Source organism: Lontra canadensis, unplaced genomic scaffold (assembly GCF_010015895.1).
Source record: "Lontra canadensis isolate GAN:19392208 unplaced genomic scaffold, GSC_riverotter_1.0 scaffold180, whole genome shotgun sequence".
Taxonomy (NCBI): domain Eukaryota; kingdom Metazoa; phylum Chordata; class Mammalia; order Carnivora; family Mustelidae; genus Lontra; species Lontra canadensis.
In genome coordinates this window covers 1,116,184-1,133,874 of record NW_022631174.1, presented here as the reverse complement: position 1 = coordinate 1,133,874, position 17,691 = coordinate 1,116,184, and the positions used below count along the sequence as shown (strand labels likewise).

The 17,691-nt window shown below is 43.1% G+C and overlaps 1 protein-coding gene across 1 annotated transcript in view; it reads right to left on the bottom strand.

The window, feature by feature from the left end:
- Nucleotides 1-2,683: 2,683 nt before the first annotated feature.
- METTL16 (methyltransferase like 16) overlaps nt 2,684-17,691 on the bottom strand; it is a 73,308-nt gene continuing 58,300 nt past the window's right edge. The window contains exons 8-10 of the mRNA XM_032846778.1: nt 17,317-17,406; nt 3,540-3,713; nt 2,684-3,412 (exon numbers count right to left, since the gene is read on the bottom strand). Coding sequence (XP_032702669.1) covers nt 2,786-3,412; nt 3,540-3,713; nt 17,317-17,406 — 891 coding nt within the window. The 3' untranslated portion in view covers nt 2,684-2,785. The remainder of the gene's footprint in view (nt 3,413-3,539; nt 3,714-17,316; nt 17,407-17,691) is intronic.

Genomic DNA, 17,691 nt, shown 5'->3' with positions numbered 1-17,691 from the left:
CAGCTGAAACTCCACCACAACACCACCAACCCTTCTAGGACACGCAGCAGTGCTCTGGTGTGTCAACAGCAGGGCAAGGATGTGGGGTGAAGGAACCAAACTGCCAAAAGCAAAGCAGATTCCAAAGAACAAAAGCAGCTTTGGTCCGCCTTGGAAAACAAGTTCAGCTTCTGTTTCTACTTTAGTTACCAAGAGATCAGAAGCCAATGCCAGGACCAGAATAGAATTTAAGATAATACCACAAAGATTTAAGTCCATAAAATCCATTAACATGAACTTGACCTCTAGGAACTTAGGACAAGCATCACTCAACCTTATGATACATTGGTCAATAACCTATTTCTTTAAAGAAAAAAGAATTCCAGGGAGCTTGGGTGGCTGCTTTTGGCTCAGGTCATGATCTCAGGGTTCTGAGATAGAGCCCCTCATTAGGGGCTCCTGCTTCCCCGGCCCCTGCTGCTCCCACAGCTTGTGCTCTCTCTGTGGCAAATAAACAAAATACTAAAAAAAAGAAAAAGAAAAAAAAATCCCCTTTCCCTTATACCAGAGGTATATGCCACCACACATCACACAGTTATGCAATATATGCATAATTAAAATAATTTCTGGATGTCTTTTTAAAAATGTCTTCTATGCTTTCTTGTTAAACAGAAAAAACTATTTTTCTTAGAGAAGAACATGAAGACATCCCAGTGCAAAGAAGCACTCACAGCTCTAGTTGGAAGCGTCCCTTGTCACCCAGTTTTTGCCCAGTGAGTGTGAGCTTACCACCTATAAAACTTCCTCCAGGACAAGGAGCCTTAAACCTGGGCAACTGAAACACACAGGAATGCAAGACCCATCTTCTGTGCCTCTAGTCACACAAAGCACTTCCCAGGCAGCCCTCAGTACCAGCATTAAACGAATGTTACTACTGTGCCTGAGATACATTTTGAACAGGCAGAGTGTCTGTAAATACGCTATTGTTTTAACAGAGAAAAATAGAAGACATTAAATGAAGTGTAATATAAAATCAAATACACACGTGAGTACACAAACGCACATCCTTGCACACCCACATTATCTATGGAAAGAGAGACCAGAAGGAAATCCTGAAATACCAATAACGGTCATGAGACTGTGACGAGGAGTGACCCTGTTGCTGTTTTCTACTCTCATTTCCCACATCTTTAATGAGCACGTGCTACTCTGTGTGACCCTGGGTATTGGTTTTCTCATCCTGTCAGCGATTCTTCTGAAGGGCTGGGGCTGGGGTTGTTCACAGAGCTCTCAGAAATAATGCAGGAGGTTTATGGATTCTTTTGAGGTCCTTGGACTTCTAGTGAAGAACACTAGTTAATATGTTCTATTGGGCAGCTCTGTCTTTGCTGACAGAGGGAAGTATAATACAGTCCTATTTTTAGTTCTTTATCTCTGCTGAGGGCCAGGTCTAGGGGCTGCCAAGACAGGCCAAGTTCATCAGTTTTCTGCCCTAACCAACAGCCACCTTTCAAAAGCATGGGTTAACTACTCAGCCCCCGTCTTCTCTGTGGACAGGAAGGAGCTCTGGCACTGTACTCAGAGAGTTCAGTCTAGACAGAGCCTTAGACCACAGGTATAAAATCACACTGAAGGTTTGAAAGTTAAGCACAGCAGAGGGTAACTGAGACACCAAGAAAACAAAAAATGAGACCCCCTTTCCAGAAGCATTCCTGCTGAGCCCTGAGACATTCCAATGAGAAACATGTTTTAAGAACATGGTCACCCTGGCCTCAGAATTCTCCAGTACCAACAGGTAAGCACCGAACAGATTACAAGGGAACCCACAAAAAGCAATAGCTGATCAGCTGTAACTTCTCTGCCAACAGATGAGACCTTTTTAAGCAACCTACTGCTCATAACTATCTTGCTCCATTTCTTATTTCTATCATCAGTCATTTATCCGTTCAAGCTATGAAAATACACCCCTCAATCCCAGGATTCAAACAGCCTGACAGATTTCAATTCTGAATACTTTTATATTAAAAATAAAACAAAGCTCCACTTCAAATGTCAAAAGAAAAAAAATCATACATCAGTAAAAGCGCTACAGAACAGTACTTTCAAACAGGTTGGAGGTAGGGGTATGGCTTCACTCCATTTGTGTCTCAGTCACAACAGCGGGAGTTTTGCTCACCTAATTCTGTTTCTGAAATAAGCACCTCAAAACAGGCGCCCTCCAGGTCAGCCCTTCTTCCTGGCATTACTAAGCTTTCTCTCCCTGACTGTCCACCACCTACCATTAGGTCAGGTCCTTCCTTAGGACTGATGCAGGGGTACTCAATTTTATGTACCCAGGGGTCTTGTGGGTGACTCCAGAAGAGGGCACAGGGTCCATCCGTCCGGTGTACTGCCTCCATTAAGAGAAAGAGAAAGCCACCCCTCCTCACGAAGCAACTAGGGCTGCTGACACAGCAAGACGCTCTGTAGTTCGGACCCAGACCAGACTCCAAAAATAGTCCTTTCAGCCTCAGCCTAAAGCTAAGGTGGTCAGCTTAAGTCAGGTTTAAATCCCTCCTGAGTTTACTGATCGCTTTTTGTTGATGCTGGTAACAATTTTTCCTCATGAACTATGATACTAATGCCCAATAACTAAAAAGGGAGGTGGGTGGGAGTGTTTTAAAATAGATGAATTTGTTTACTTTTTTTTTTTTTTTTTTTAAAGATAATTGCACATAATGTTATCAGTGGGCCTATGGTGGAATGAATGCCTCTTGCCACCTCGAAGGAGGCTACTTTATAGAAACTTACCCAACTGTGCAAGCAGTTAACTAGCAACAAGTCTGAAAATTTGGTTACGGATATAGGTACAAAGCTGGTTCATCAAATCCCTGTTCTGGCCCTCAACCCAATGCATTTCAACTAAAGCATCATCCACTTCCTTCTTCACATTTATCAAACACTTGAATAGGTAATGTCCAGCCACTCCTTGGAGCTGGCTCCCTTTTTCAGACACTGGACTGCTGAACTGCTCAGAAGCCTCTCGGTCCTGGGCTCCATTGCTAGAGCCTTTACAACTCTCCAAAACCTCCATCCCTCCCTTCTCCTCACTCCTTTCATCCTCCATGTGTTCTGGGTTTTCTTCTTGGGGAAGTGGATCCTGGTTTGAGCAATGGCCCTCAACAGTGGCAGACTCGCCTTCCTGTGTGGTGGGCTCGCATGGGACACTCTCCTGGGGACCCTGGGCCAAATCTTGGCTACTGCCCGACTCTTTGGGGGTGGTGGACTTTTTCTCCTCCAAGGCTTGGATGACATCTTCAGGAGCTCGGGGAACTTCTCTCAATTGTCTCACTCGTTCTCTTTTCTTTCTCCTTAAATGAATCCAGGAGTTTTCTATTGCTGTTAGGAAAAGGCTAACTTCTTCCTTTCCACAGGGAACTCGTTTATGCTGGACCTATTTGGAGGAAAACCAGAATTTTAGAGGAAATCATTTTTGTCTTAACTCCTTTAAAAAAAAAAAAAAAGAGGAGGAAGGAAAAAAGAGATTGTTGTAAGATTCTTCAATGTGCTTAACCAGGTACCTTCAGGTCGGTGAGGATTTTTTCAATCCATGCTGTCACCACTACTATGCCTTCCACTGCCTCTGAGCCCAGAGATGATGCTTTGAGGGACAATTCTTTCATCACAGACTCCAACACTATGAACGTAATGGGTTTCCTTGACTTCTCTAATTTTCTTCGCTTACTGGGTGGTGACTGAAAGGAAAAGAAGGGATAGGGGAAGAAGGAAAAGTTATCCAAATAATCAAATCCTATGCATTATAATGAACTCAACTAGGAACATTTCCATGACTTCTACTACAAAACACAGAGCACTAAAAACACAAAGAAAGGCCTTTGCATGTTTAATTTCAATACTAAAACAACTAAGCCAAATAGATTTATCACCTCTTCATTTTATAGAAAGGAAAACTAAGATACAAAGATATGTAACCAGCTCAAGGTCACACAGCTAGTAATTTGGAAAGTTAGAACTGAACCCCAAACCTAGGTTCTTTGCCATAGGCTATCCGTATATAATACCCCCCAATTACTAAATGTTCTTTTTTTTTTTTTTTAAAGATTTTATTTATTTATTTGACAGACAGAGATCACAAGTAGGCAGAGAGGCAGGCAGAGAGAGAGAGGAGGAAGCAGGCTCCCCACTGAGCAGAGAGCCCGATGCAGGGCTCGATCCCAGGACCCTGGGATCATGACCTGAGCCAAAGGCAGAGGCTTTAACCCACTGAGCCACCCAGGCGCCCCCTAAATGTTCTTAATCTACATGTTGTGCCCAACACATGCCTGTACAATTATTTATTTCATGGCAATTCAAAGGCCCTGGGGGCACTGTGTTCTCTTCTCTAAAGAACTACATGGTTTAGAGGCACCTGGGTGGCTCAGGCCATTGAGCGTCCGCCTTCCGCTTGGGTCGTAACCCAGAGGTCCTGGGATTGAGCCCCAAGTCGGGATCCCTGCTCAGGGGGAGTCTGCTTCTCCCTCTCCCTCTGCCCCTCCTCCTGCTCATGCTCTCTCTCTCTCTCTCAAATAAATAAATAAAAATCTTTTAAAAAAAGAAAAGAAAGAAAAAGAACTGCATGGTTTAAAATCGCCTATGTGTAGTCTAAGTTGATACTTGTTGAGGACTGAAGGAAAGCAGCTGGTTAGCCACAGCCTGTGAGATCATATGTGAGGAAAGTCCAGGGCCAGTAGGATCAAGTGGGCAGAGTAGGAGGCCTGCTGCACCTTGGTTAACGTTAGGACCAAACCAACAGCTAGCTGAGCACTCCCTCTCTGCTGGAAGAGGAGATACCAGTAGTGAAAAGAAGAGTGGATTTTAAAACTAGTTCCACATAATTCAAGACTGTCATGTTTCATGGGCACCTGGGTGGCTCAGTGGGTTAAAGCCTCTGCCTTCAGCTCAGGTCATGATCCCAGGGTCCTGGGATCGAGCCCCACATCGGGCTCTCTGCTTGGCAGGGAGCCTGCTTCCTCCTCTCTCTGCCTGCCTCTCTGCCTACTTGGGATCTCTATCAAATTAAAAAAAAAAGAAAAATTAAAAAAAAGACTGTTATCTTTCAATTTCAAGCTTAGGAAGTGAACTATACTCAACCCACTAGAGGGACTCAAGTTCCATTTTAAAAACTAAATGACATTGCTGTATTTAAAACTAATTTCTCTAAAGTAAAAGTTCACCGAATTTTTAGTGACTCTTAGCTAAGAACAGATATTTCATGAACACTTTAATAAGAGACAGATCTGTAGCTGTTGGCAAAATTTATCAAAACTTTAAAAAAATTGGGGCACCTGGGTGACTCAGTAGGTTAAAACTTTAAAAAATCAAGATAATTCTAATGGTTAGGGTCAAAATGAGCAGGTAAGGATTATAAGGAGAAGGCTCATAAAGAGGGAACACCTTAGTCAGCTACGAAGACCCTTTCCTGCAAAAAGCAGCCCCACAGTGGTGATGTCACTGCAAATCCACCTAGAAACACTAACCGAACAAATGTGTAGGCACACAGAGTCACGTCCACTTACTGGGGGAGGCCTTGTGCAGACTTAACCAGCAACTCCACATCATATAAATACACAACAAAACAGCCAGTTTTTTCTATGCTAGAAAACTTCTAGATCATATTTCTATGAAATAATCTGTATTTTCCCTTTATACCAGCTATCAACTAAAAAAATAAAAACAGGGACACCTGGGTGGCTCGGTTGGTTAAGCGCCTGCCTTTGGCTCAGGTCATGATCCCAGGGTCCTGAGATCAGGCTCCTTGCTTAGCAGGTAGCCTGCTTCTTCTCTCTCTGCCTGCCACTCCCCCTACTTATCCTCTCACACTCTTTCTATCAAATAAATAAATAAAATAAAAATTTAAAAAGGAAATTAAAGAACACTAGAAAACAAGCTTAGAAGAAAAGGCAGGGTGCCTGGGGGGCTCAGTTGGTTAAGCGTCTGCCTTTGGCTTAGGTCATGATCCCAGCTTCCTGGGATCCAGCCCCTCATTGCTGCTCAGCAGTGAGTCTGCTTCTTCCTCTCCCTCTGACTCTGCCCCTCCCCTCTACTTTTGTGCTTTCATGCAAGCTCTTCTCTATCAAAGAAATAAGTAGAATCTTTAAAAGAGAGAAAGAAGGAAAGCAAGCAAGCAAGCAAGCAAGCAGGCAAAAAACAAAGGGTTTATATATGACTAAGAACCTGCTCTTGAAAACTAAATCATGGACTCCAAGCTCCGAGTCTAAACTTGTTCAAATAATGTTTCAGACAAGATGAGACAAATTCATATTGATATTAACACAGAAGTACTGTTATTACTCAATCACCTAGCATAAGATAATTTCTACAGTCTACTTAGAGTCTAACACTTTTCACTAAGAAGCTTAAGATGTGATTATTAAGCTGGGGAGGAAGTAAGTTAGTGGTGTGTAGGAGGAGGCTGGGGAATGAGAACCAGATTCCCCACCAGACTTCCCAATATCCAAAAATGTTACTATGGACAGATCACTGTACCAGCATCATCCCGGACAGCCCACTCGGCACACCAAAGGTCACCAAGAAATAAGGCTGAAAGAATAGCGCCTCATATCTCTTCTGACAGAGATGATAATCATTGTGCTTAAATTCCAATGAACAAAGTGAAGATGCTGCTGTTCCTCAATCTCTGTGGCCTCCAACAGTCTTTCTCCAAAAGAAAAAAAGGACTCGTCATTTCTAGAACTTACAGGAGAGAAATGCACCCTCACTGAACCTAATAAGAGCTCTATTAGGGATCCACTTTCCAACTTCTGAGGGAGTCAGAAATAACAAAATAGACAACTTATTACCCTATGACCCCAGGGTGAAAATGAAAACTTCTGTATCTCAAAAACAGGTCCTTTACCTGGCATTGTGGCCCCACTTTTTCATATATAATGGCCAACAAATAAATCTGGTACTTCCGAATACTTCTAGTGAATTGCTTTAAAGATTTACATATATATATTTGAGAGGGAGATGGAGAGCACATGCATGCTGACACAGGGAGAGGGGCAGAGGGAGAGAATCTCAAGAAGACTTCCTGCTGAGCACAGAGTCAGTCAGGCTCCATTCCATGATCATGAGCCAAAATCAAGAGTCGGACATTCAACTGACTGAGCCACTCAGGAGCCCCTTTAGTGAACTGCTTTAATACACATGTACATATACACAGTCACAGGACTGTTTTAGTTTTATTCTATTATAGAAACTAGGCACTTAAGAGACAGATAATTCATACTCTAGAAATTTTTATTTTTCACTGTATTTTAACTGTATTTTTTTAAAAAAAGATTTTATTTATTTGTCAGAGAGAGTGAGAAAGGAGAGAATGCACAAGCAGGGGGAACAGCAGACAGAGGCAGGGAGCCTGATGCAGGACTCAATCCAAGGACGCTGGATCATGACCTGAGCTGAAGGCTGATGCTTAAATGACTAAACCTCCCAGGCGTCCTGGGATTCTCAGTTTTTCAAATATTTTAAAAAAGATTTACCCATGTATTTGAGAGAGAGAATGCAACCATGAGCAGGGGGAGAGGCAGAAGGAAAGGAAGAAGAGGGAGAAGCAGACTCCCTGCTGAGTGTGAAGCCCCAACATGGGGTTTGATCCCATGACCCTGAGATTATGACTTGAGTCGAAATCATGAGTCAAATGCTTAACTGACTGAGCCACCCATGAGGGCCCCCAAATTCTCAAAGTTTTTAAATGACTGAAGTTTAACATAAGCTTGGCTTACAGCCATCATTCCTTTCCCCCTTGTGTTTGTACCGAAATTTCTTAGTAGGCAGGGCCAGAGTAAAATACAGGAGCAGGCCTTGAGAAATTAATAGTTAAATTCAACCCCACAGGTCTCTAGTAGCAGGTAATTTTATACCCTGCCACAACACTAGTACAGAAGCTGTTTTCTTCAAATTGAGATGAACTTTGCAAATATGCTTATGATCTCAAACCACAAGTATTTTTTTTTTTTAAAGATTTTATTTATTTATTTGACAGACAGAGATCACAAGCAGGCAGGGAGGCAGGCAGAGAGAGGAGGAAGCAGGCTCCCTGCAGAGCAGAGCGCCTGATGCGGGGCTCGATCCCAGGACGCTGGGATCATGACCTGAGCCGAAGGCAGAGGCTTTAACCCACTGAGCCACCCAGGCGCCCCCCACAAGTATTTTTTTTTTAATTTTTTTTTTAAGATTTTATTTATTTATTTGACAGAGAGAGATCACAAGTAGATGGAGAGGCAGGCAGAGAGAGAGAGAGAGAGAAGCAGGCTCCCTGCTGAGCAGAGAGCCCGATGTGGGACTCGATCCCAGGACCCTGAGATCATGACCTGAGCCGAAGGCAGCGGCTTAACCCACTGAGCCACCCAGGCGCCCCACAAGTATTTTTTAAAAAATATTTTATTTACTTATTTGAGAGAGAGAGAGAGAACATGAGCAGGGTGAAGGACAGAGGGAGAAACAGACTCCCTGCTGAGCAGGGACCACCCCCCTAATGTGGGACTTGATCCTGGGACTCTAGGAGCAAGACCCAAGCAAAGGCAGATGCTTAACTGACTGAGCCACCCAGGCACCCAGAACCATAAATATTTTAAACGAAGAGTGCTATACTATACTCAAACTATCATAAGGTACTTTAAGCAGGCAAGATAAGATAAAAAATTCAACATTTTATTTTTTTTTAAGTATTTTATTTGACACAGAGAGAGAGAGAGAGAGCGCGCGAGCGAGAGAGGAATACAGGGACAGGGAGGAACAGGCTTTCTACTGAACAAAGAACCTGATGTGGGACTCAATCCCAGGACCCTGGGATCATGACCTGAGCAGAAGGCAGACGCTTAATGACTAAGCCACCCAGGCACCCCAATAATTCAACATTTTAAAGTGTAAAACAAAAATCACTTATTTACAAGGGGTAGTCTAGTTTAATGTGAAGAACTGTAAGGTGAACTTAGAACTGATTTTGGATTAGAAGATGTTCTACTGTATTCCTCAGCTGAAAGGACAATGTGAAAGAAGTTTGGTGAGGAACTCTAAAGCCATAGGGGATACTGGCTTTGTAACTTTTGAATTACATGGAGATGGGCCTCAAGTGTTATTTTGTTGCATCGTTAAAAATACAGTAGATTAGCGGGGCGCCTGGGTGGCTCAGTGGTTAAAGCCTCTGCCTTCGGCTCAGGTCATGATCTCAGGGTCCTGGGATCGAGTCCCGCATCGGTCTCTCTGCTCAGCAGGGAGCCTGCCTCCTCCTCCCCTCTCTCTCTGCCTGCCTCTCTGCCTACTTGTGATCTGTCAAATAAATAAACAAAAAATCTTAAAAATAAAAAAATAAAAAAAAAAAAATACAGTAGATTAGGGCACCTGGGTGGCTCAGTGGGTTAAAGCCTCTGCCTTCAGCTCAGGTCATGATCCCAGAGTCCTGGGATCAAGTCCCCCCATCGGGCTCTCTGCTCCGTGGGGAGCCTGCTTCCCCACTCTCTCTGCCTGCCTCTCTGCTTCCTTGTAATCTGTCTGTCAAATAAATAAAATCTTTAAAAACAAAAACAAAACAAAACAAAAAAACAGATTGAAACCATAAGTGAACAAAAACAGTTCTTAAATTTTAAAATAGGCTCTACCTAGCAGGGCTGTCTATAAATCTCTTAAATCCTGCTCTTACTTTAATTTCTACATCTCAGTGGTGCAATCAATCAAGAGACTTCCAAATGAGGTATTACTTGACACAGATCCATGTACTGCCTGTTATGCTTCTGTAGTTAACTACAGCTAAGGCAAAGCCTCCCAAAGAATCAACAAGATACATGAAATCATTAAGTTCTCCCTAGGCTCTGCAGGAAAGGAAGGGTGTCATTCACTAGAATCTGCGGAGCATGTGGCATAGCTTCCTTGTTTTGATACGCCAACCTCCAGGATGGTCTTGAGAGGAAAGAAGTGCTCTTACTCTTGGCCACAGGAATGGAGTCCTGCCGTTCTGCTGTACTCTGAATGGCTGATTCCCCCACTCCTGGAAATAAGCCGCAATGCCTGGGAGCTGTGATTCTGCAGGTTCTAACTATTTGGAGAAAGAGAGCCAAGGGCCAATAGTGACACTTGACTAGAATATAGACGGGGAGTGTGCCAGGAAAGACAGCTAGACTACCCTACCAACTATGCCTTATTTGAATGTGTTATCAGCTTTGCTGCCATGAAATGGATTGAATATCCTGTTGTCTAAGGGTATAACCTCCTTATTAACAAACAGTTCAGTGGGTTTATCTATTGCTATCTTAATCTGACAGGTTCCTTTTTAAAATGTCCTGAAATCGGAGCACCTGGCTGGCTGGCTGGCTGAGTTAATAGAGCATGTGACTCCTTTTTGATACTACTTTTTGAAAATTTTATTTATTGAGAGAGAGAGCAGGGGGAGGAGCTGAGGGAGAGGGAGAAGCAGGCTCCATGCCCAGCAGGGAGTCTGACTGGTGCTTGATCCCAGGATACTGGGATCACGACCTGAGCCCAAGGCTGACTGAGCCATCCAGGCACCCCATGACTTTTTTTTAAATCATTTTTTAAAAAGATTTTATTTATTTGTCACGGAGTGATCAAGCACAAGCAGGGGGAGAGGGAGGCAGAGGGAGAAGCAGGCTCCCCTCTGAGCAAGGAGCCTGAAGAAGGACTTGATCCCTGGACCCGGGGATCGTGACCTGAGCTGAAGGCAGATTACTTAACTGACTGAGCCACTCAGGCGTGCTGGGACTTTTTTAAAAATGATTTTAAGTAATCTCTAAACCCAATGTGGGGCTTGAACTCACAACCCTGAGATCAAGAGTCACATGCTCTACTGAGCCAGCTAAGCACCCCAAAGAGCTTGTGCCTCTTGATATATATATATGTGTGTGTATATATGTATGTGTGTATATATGTATTGTATATGTATGTATACAATTTTATATATGTTATAGTATATATTATATAATATTAATATATTAAAATATAAATCATATATAAATAAATTATATACAAATAAAATGGAATACTATGCAGCCATCAAAAAACCCAAAATCTTGTCATTTGCAATGACATGGATGGAACTAGAGGGTATTATGCTAAATGAAATAAGTCAGTCAGAGAAAGACAATTATCATATGATCTCTCCGATATGAGTAATTTGAGACAGGGAGGGGGGTCATGGGGGGGAGGAAGTGAAAAAAATGAAATAAGATGGGACCAGGGAAGGAGCCAATCCATAAGAGACTCTTAATCTCCAGAAAAAAAACTGAGGGTTGCTGGAGGGGTGGCGGGTGGGAGGGATGGGGTAACTGCGTGATAGACACTGGGGAGGCTATGTGCTGTGGTGAGTGCTGTGAAATGTTAAGACTGATGAATCATAGACCTGTACCCCTGAAACAAATAATACATTATATGTCAATTAAAAAAAAAAAAAAGCAAGGGGGAGAAAAGTCTATGTAGAATGCTATCTACGAAGGGGCGGTTTATTTGTTTTTAAGATTTTTGGGGGGGCCACCTAAGTGGCTCAGTTGGTTTAGCAACTGACTCTTGATTTTGGCTCAGGTCATGATCTCAGAGTTGTGGGATCAGGTCCTGGGTCAAGCTCTGCACTGGGTGTGAAGCCTGCTTAAGATTCTCTCTCTCAGGGGCACCTGGGTGGCTCAGTGGTTTAAAGCCTCTGCCTTCGGCTCAGGTCATGATCCCAGGGTCCTGGGATTGAGCCCCACATCGGGCTCTCTGCTCAGCAGGGAGCCTGCTTCCCCGCCGCCCGCCTGCCTCTCTGCCTACTTGTGATCTGTCAAATAAATAAATAAAATCTAAAAAAAAAAAAAAAAAAAAAGATTCTCTCCCTCTGTTCCTCTACCCTCCTCACCCACCCCCAGATAGATAGATAGATACATAAATGAATAAATACTTTCTCTTTCCTTTCAAAGTAATCACCACACCCACTGCGGGGCTCAAACTCATGACCCCTTGATCAAGAGCCGCATGCTCTTCTGACTGAGCCAGCCAGTCGTGGTGGTCTGAACCGTACATATATAGTTCCTATGTTAAAAGACACACACATACAACAGAAGGATAAATTATAATGACACATGGAGCAGGACCAGCCTGACTTCTTAGAGCCCCCTATTTCCTCATCTAGAAAGTGGGGATAATACCATCTACCTTTACTTGATTGTTCACAATGCTGCACCTTAGTACAAATCCTACACCATTTCCTTTGGCATTAGAAGAAAACTTACTGAGCGCCCGTCAGATATTGACACCTCCTCCATGAAGTCAGCTCTAACTAGGCCAGGAAGAACTGCTTTTGTTTTGGGAACTCCCTAACTCCCAACCATTCATTTCAGCATTTGCTAAGACGCAATTCCGGAGCAATGCTTTTGTGTGTTTCTCACCCATAAAACTTGTCATTGTTAAGGACAGAAAATGGTGTCTTCTTTCTTTGGTATTATCACAATGAAGGTTATCCTTAATAAGACACACTGCACCTGGGACGCCTGGGTGGCTCAGTGGGTTAAGCCTCTGACTTTGGCTCAGGTCACGATCTCAGGGTCCTGAAATCGAGCCCCAAGTCGGGCTCTCTGCTCAGCGGGGAACCTGCTTCACCTTTTCTCTCTCTGCCTGCCTCTCTGACTACTTGTGATCTCTTTCTCTCTGTCAAATAAATAAATAATCTTTAAAAAAAAAAGAAAAGATATATTGCTTCTGTTTTACAGCCTACGGTATAGCCTGGTATGGTACTGGTTTTCAAACCATTTAACAACAGAATCCTTTCAATACATAATACCAATGCAAGCAGATCAGCTCTGATTAAAAGGAGGGAAAGGCCTGAATTACCGACCTGACATCTGCCCCCAGCTGCCAACCCCCTGTGGCATCCAATACAGAATCCCTAATCTATCTAGAACCAGCGTGAATACACCTATGCAGTAGTAAGGAAAATATTCCAGGAGACCCCAGCTCTGACACTTAACAAGGTTACCTGATTAATATGACCCCTTCCCTCCACCTGATTTCCAAAAGCCCTCTCGTTTTACTCCCTAGACAGAAAAGTCTCCAGGCTTAAAAGAATATGTCTTGAACACAGGGCGATAATTTTTTTAAAATCAGGAGTTCCAGGGCAATGCTCATACCAAGAGTGCACAACTTACTGGGGCCACACTATTTTTCCCTCTTAGTTTGACAAGCGTTAAACTTCTGAAAGCAAAGCAAAGCTAAAATAACACCCTGAGCAATCAGAGGAGAAGCTGGGACAAAGAGGCATTCTCAGTGGCATATTAAATTTGTAAAGAACAGTCCTCACAATACACTTCCTTATATTCATCATCAGTCAGGACTGATTGTACAAAAATTCTACCAACACTAGGACTCATCTTTTTGTTGCTAAAATAAATCCAGACATGAGCAATGGACTTACTGTAGGCACTTGAATCAGAATTTTTTTTTTAGCATTCAGCACTAACAGAACAGAGTCAGTGGGCTTGAGATAAGTGAAAACAGAAGTTGCCATAGTAACTTGCACATTTACCCTAAAAAGGCAGGAGTGGGGGTGGGGTGGGGAAGTAGGTCAATATTTCTACTTAACTAGCTCTAGTCCTTGGCTTCCTCCCACTGAAAGCAGCATCCTCTTATCTCCCCATCCCTAAAGGAAGCAGGGGCTGGGGGGGAAGTCAGGTGAGCATTTCAAAAAGCAAGGGGTGGGGAGTGGTCCAGGTGGAAGGAAGGAGAACCAAGAGGACAGCCCACTGAAAACCTCAGGAGCGCCCTGGGACTACCCCTGGGAAAGCAGCTGCTGATCAAGGGAACCAGTGCTAAGAAACTGTTGCTGGGTTACTGCAAATCAGAAATTGCCATTTTCCCTGTAGCAGTTTGAGTGCACCTAATGGAACACTTGGGAACGCATTATTAACAGTTTTGGGTTGATGGCAGCAGTGGGGAGGGAGTACTCTGGCATGGCAGAAACCTGTGGCCCTTTGCAAGAGGCATTCTTTGATGGCTGAAACTACGAATAGGGCTCAAGGATGGCCTAAAAGACAAGTACGGAGAAGGTTCATTTTCAAAATAAACTGATTCTGCTAAAACAGAAACATAGTGCCTTTTGATATTTTGATCTGAAACAGCTACTTATGCAAAAGGGCAAAGGTGACTCTGGACCCTGAGAGGACATGGAAAGTGCCAGAGCCCATTATAAGCTCTTCTACCTGTGGTGCCAACAAATGTGGGAAGCAGGTTAAACAGAAAGCATTTGGAAACAGGCACAGTTTCACTTTCCTGCAACTGTTAGTATCTGCACAGGGATAACCCAGTGTTTACACAGGGATAACCTAAAGCATTACTAATGATTTTAACAATTTGGTGTGAAAGCCCCAATATTCTAGAAAATGACAGAAAGGATGATCCTATAGGGAGATAAAAAAAAATTAGAACCATCTTTTTAAACAGTTAACATTTCAAAACACTAACCTCTAGTTTCCCTACTGCATTGTTCAGAGCTGGGTCTAGACTTCCACATGATAGGTCATTAAAACTTGACTGGGAGATTTCTCTCTCTCCCTCTCTCTCTCTTTTTTAAACGACTTTATTTATTTGTCAGAGAGCGAGTGAGCGAGCACAAGCTGGAGGAGCAGCAGACAGAGGGAGAAGCAGACTCCCTGATGAGCAAGGAGCCTGATGCAGAGCTTGATCCCAGGACCCTGAGATTATGACCTGAGCCACCCAGGTGCCCCTGGGAGACTTATTTCAACCAGCAGCACACCTAATAGCAGAATCCAGAAAGGACAGGCTGTTTTAAATGTGAGCCCAAAGGGGAGCCTGGGTGGCTCAGTGGGTTAAAGCCTCTACTTTTGGCTCAGGTCATGATCCCAGGGTCCTGGGATCGAGCCCCACATCGGGCTCTCTGCTAGCAGGGAGCCTGCTTTCCTTCCTCTCTCTTTGCCTGCCTCTCTGCCTACTTGTGATCTCTGTCAAATAAATTTAAAAAATAAATAAAAATAAAAAAATTTAAATGTGAGCCCATGTATTCAGAAATACCTACAAATTGTCTCCTTGTAGTTCTGCACATGTCCCTATTCCTCTGCAGTGAAGGAAGGGTTAGAGGCTCACAGACACTGCAACATTTAGGATGACCTGAAAGACCAAGTGCATCGAAGCCTTTGGGAGTTGAGCACCCACAACAAGCATACTGTATGTACAGGGGATCAGAAACCTGAGGGACCAGGTACCAGGCACCAGGGCTCCACAAACACTATGGGAAAAGGGAGAGTGCTGAGCAATGTTTGCATAAACTTAAGATGGAAGGCTCCAGGCAACAAGGTCCATCATCCCGTGAATGAACTATGAGAACAAACAGATGCTATTCTATTACCACCTCTTAGTACAGGCCAGTAAAATTATTCAGTCTAACCAGTTCAGAATTATTTTTCCTTTACATATGATAACACAGAGGACAAAGAGAAGTTTGTGGAACAAATTATTTTTTTACAACAATCTATTCCAGGGATGCCTGGGTGGCTCAGTAGTTAAGCATCTCTGCCTTTGGCTCCCGTCATGATTCTAGGACCCTGGGATAGAGCCCCACATCGAACTCCCTGCTCAGCAGGGAGTCTGCTTCTCCCTCTCTGTCTGCCCCTCCCCTCCTGTTTGTGCTCCCTCTCTTTTTCCCCTCTCAAAATAAATAAAATCTTTAAAAACAAAAACATTCAGGGCACCAGAGCACCTGGATGGCTCAGTGGGTTAAGCCTCTGCCTTCAGCTCAGGTCATGATCTCAGGGTCCTGGGATTGAGCCCCACATTGGGCTCTCTGCTCTGCAGGGAGCCTGCTTCCCCCTACCCAGCCTGCCTCTCTGCCTACTTGTGATCTTGATTTCTCTCTCTCTCTCTCTCTCTCTCTCTCGGTCAAATAAATAAATAAATAAAAACAATAACATTCTATTCCCAAAAATGTTCAAGCTTAAGCATATGCAAAATAGAGACTAGAAAAATGATTTACCACCCAGCTTCAAAACTCACCAATATTCTAGTGGTAATTTTAAAGCTAACACAGAAACTTTTACTGGAATGATCCCTAAATCAACCCCTATTTGGGGTTGTAGGCATCAAAAGCCTACAACCCCAAATTGCAATTTCTGTATTCACCAATAACCCCAGAGATAGCTACTCTATGAAAGCATCAATAGTAAAGGAAAATAAACAGGTTTCAATTTCAATTCTTAAGGAATATCCAACAGAATAATTATACCCACAAGGTGTTTCTATAGGTTATATTACCAGAATTTTTAATTCCTTAAAGACACATTTCTAATTCACTTATGTCTGCTAAGAAAGAATCACTGTGTTGCACAAACCCAAAGAAAGGCTCCATGGGGCACGTGCACCCGAATGTTTATAGCAGCAATGTCTACAATAGCCAAACTATGGAAAGAACCTAGATGTCCATCAACAGACGAATGGATAAAGAAGATGTGGTATATATATACAATGGAATACTATGCAGCCATCAAAAGAAATGAAATCTTGCCATTTGCGACAACATGGATGGAACTAGAGGGTATCATGCTTAGCGAAATAAGTCAATCGGAGAAAGACAACTATCATATGATCTCCCTGATATGAGGGAGAGGAGATGCAACATGGGGGGTTAATGTGGTAGGAGAAGAGTAAATGAAACAAGTTGGGATTGGGAGGGAGACAAACCATAAGTGACTCTTAATCTCACAAAACAAACTGAGGGTTGCTGGGCAGAGGGGGGTTGGGGGGGGTTATGGACATTGGGTAGGGTATGTGCTATGGTGAGTGCTGTGAAGTTTGTAAATGTGGAGATTCACAGACCTGTACCCCTGGGGGGAAAAATATATATATATATATGTTTATAAAAAATAAAATTATAGGGGCGCCTGGGTGGCTCAGTGGGTTAAGCCGCTGCCTTCGGCTCAGGTCATGATCTCGGGGTCCTGGGATCGAGTCCCGCATCGGGCTCTCTGCTCAGCAGGGAGCCTGCTTCCCTTCCTCTCTCTCTGCCTGCCTCTCTGCCTACTTGTGATCTCTCTCTGTCAAATAAATAAATTAAAAAAAAAATCTTTAAAAAAAAAAATAAAATAAAATAAAATTATAAAAAAAAAAAAAAAAAAAAGAAAGGCTCCATGGTCACCACAGTCAGCCTTCTAGGACCGTGTCTTGTTTCACAACCACTTCCCATTCCGAAATAAGCATTTGGGACAAACTTCAGGGAAACCGAGGCAGTACAGATTTAGTTTATTTCTGACCTACTATAGCCCACCATGTGCTGGCATTTGGAGAAGCTAAAGCAAAGTCTCTACTTACTGGTACTGTAACATCATCATAAAAACTCCAAGCTAAAGCCCATCTCATTGTCCGACCTTGACAGAATTCGGTGTAGGTGACTTTAGGAACCTGAAACCAACAAACATGGCATCTCATTAAACTGAAGTAATTCTAGCAATGTTCTGCGTTGCTGCCTCATGCTAATTATTTGTTCGTTTTCCTTTTTATCAGTTAACAAAACACTACTATCCCAAAACAGTTATGCATAGCTGTCTAATAATCAATTAATAAATTCTCTTTCAACAAAGATGTGGGTTTTTTTCCTCTCCCAAAATATTAGAATTTAGAGTTCTGGTTTGAAGGTCCAAATATTCAAAACACCCAAAATAACACAGCTCTTCAAAGAAGCACTGG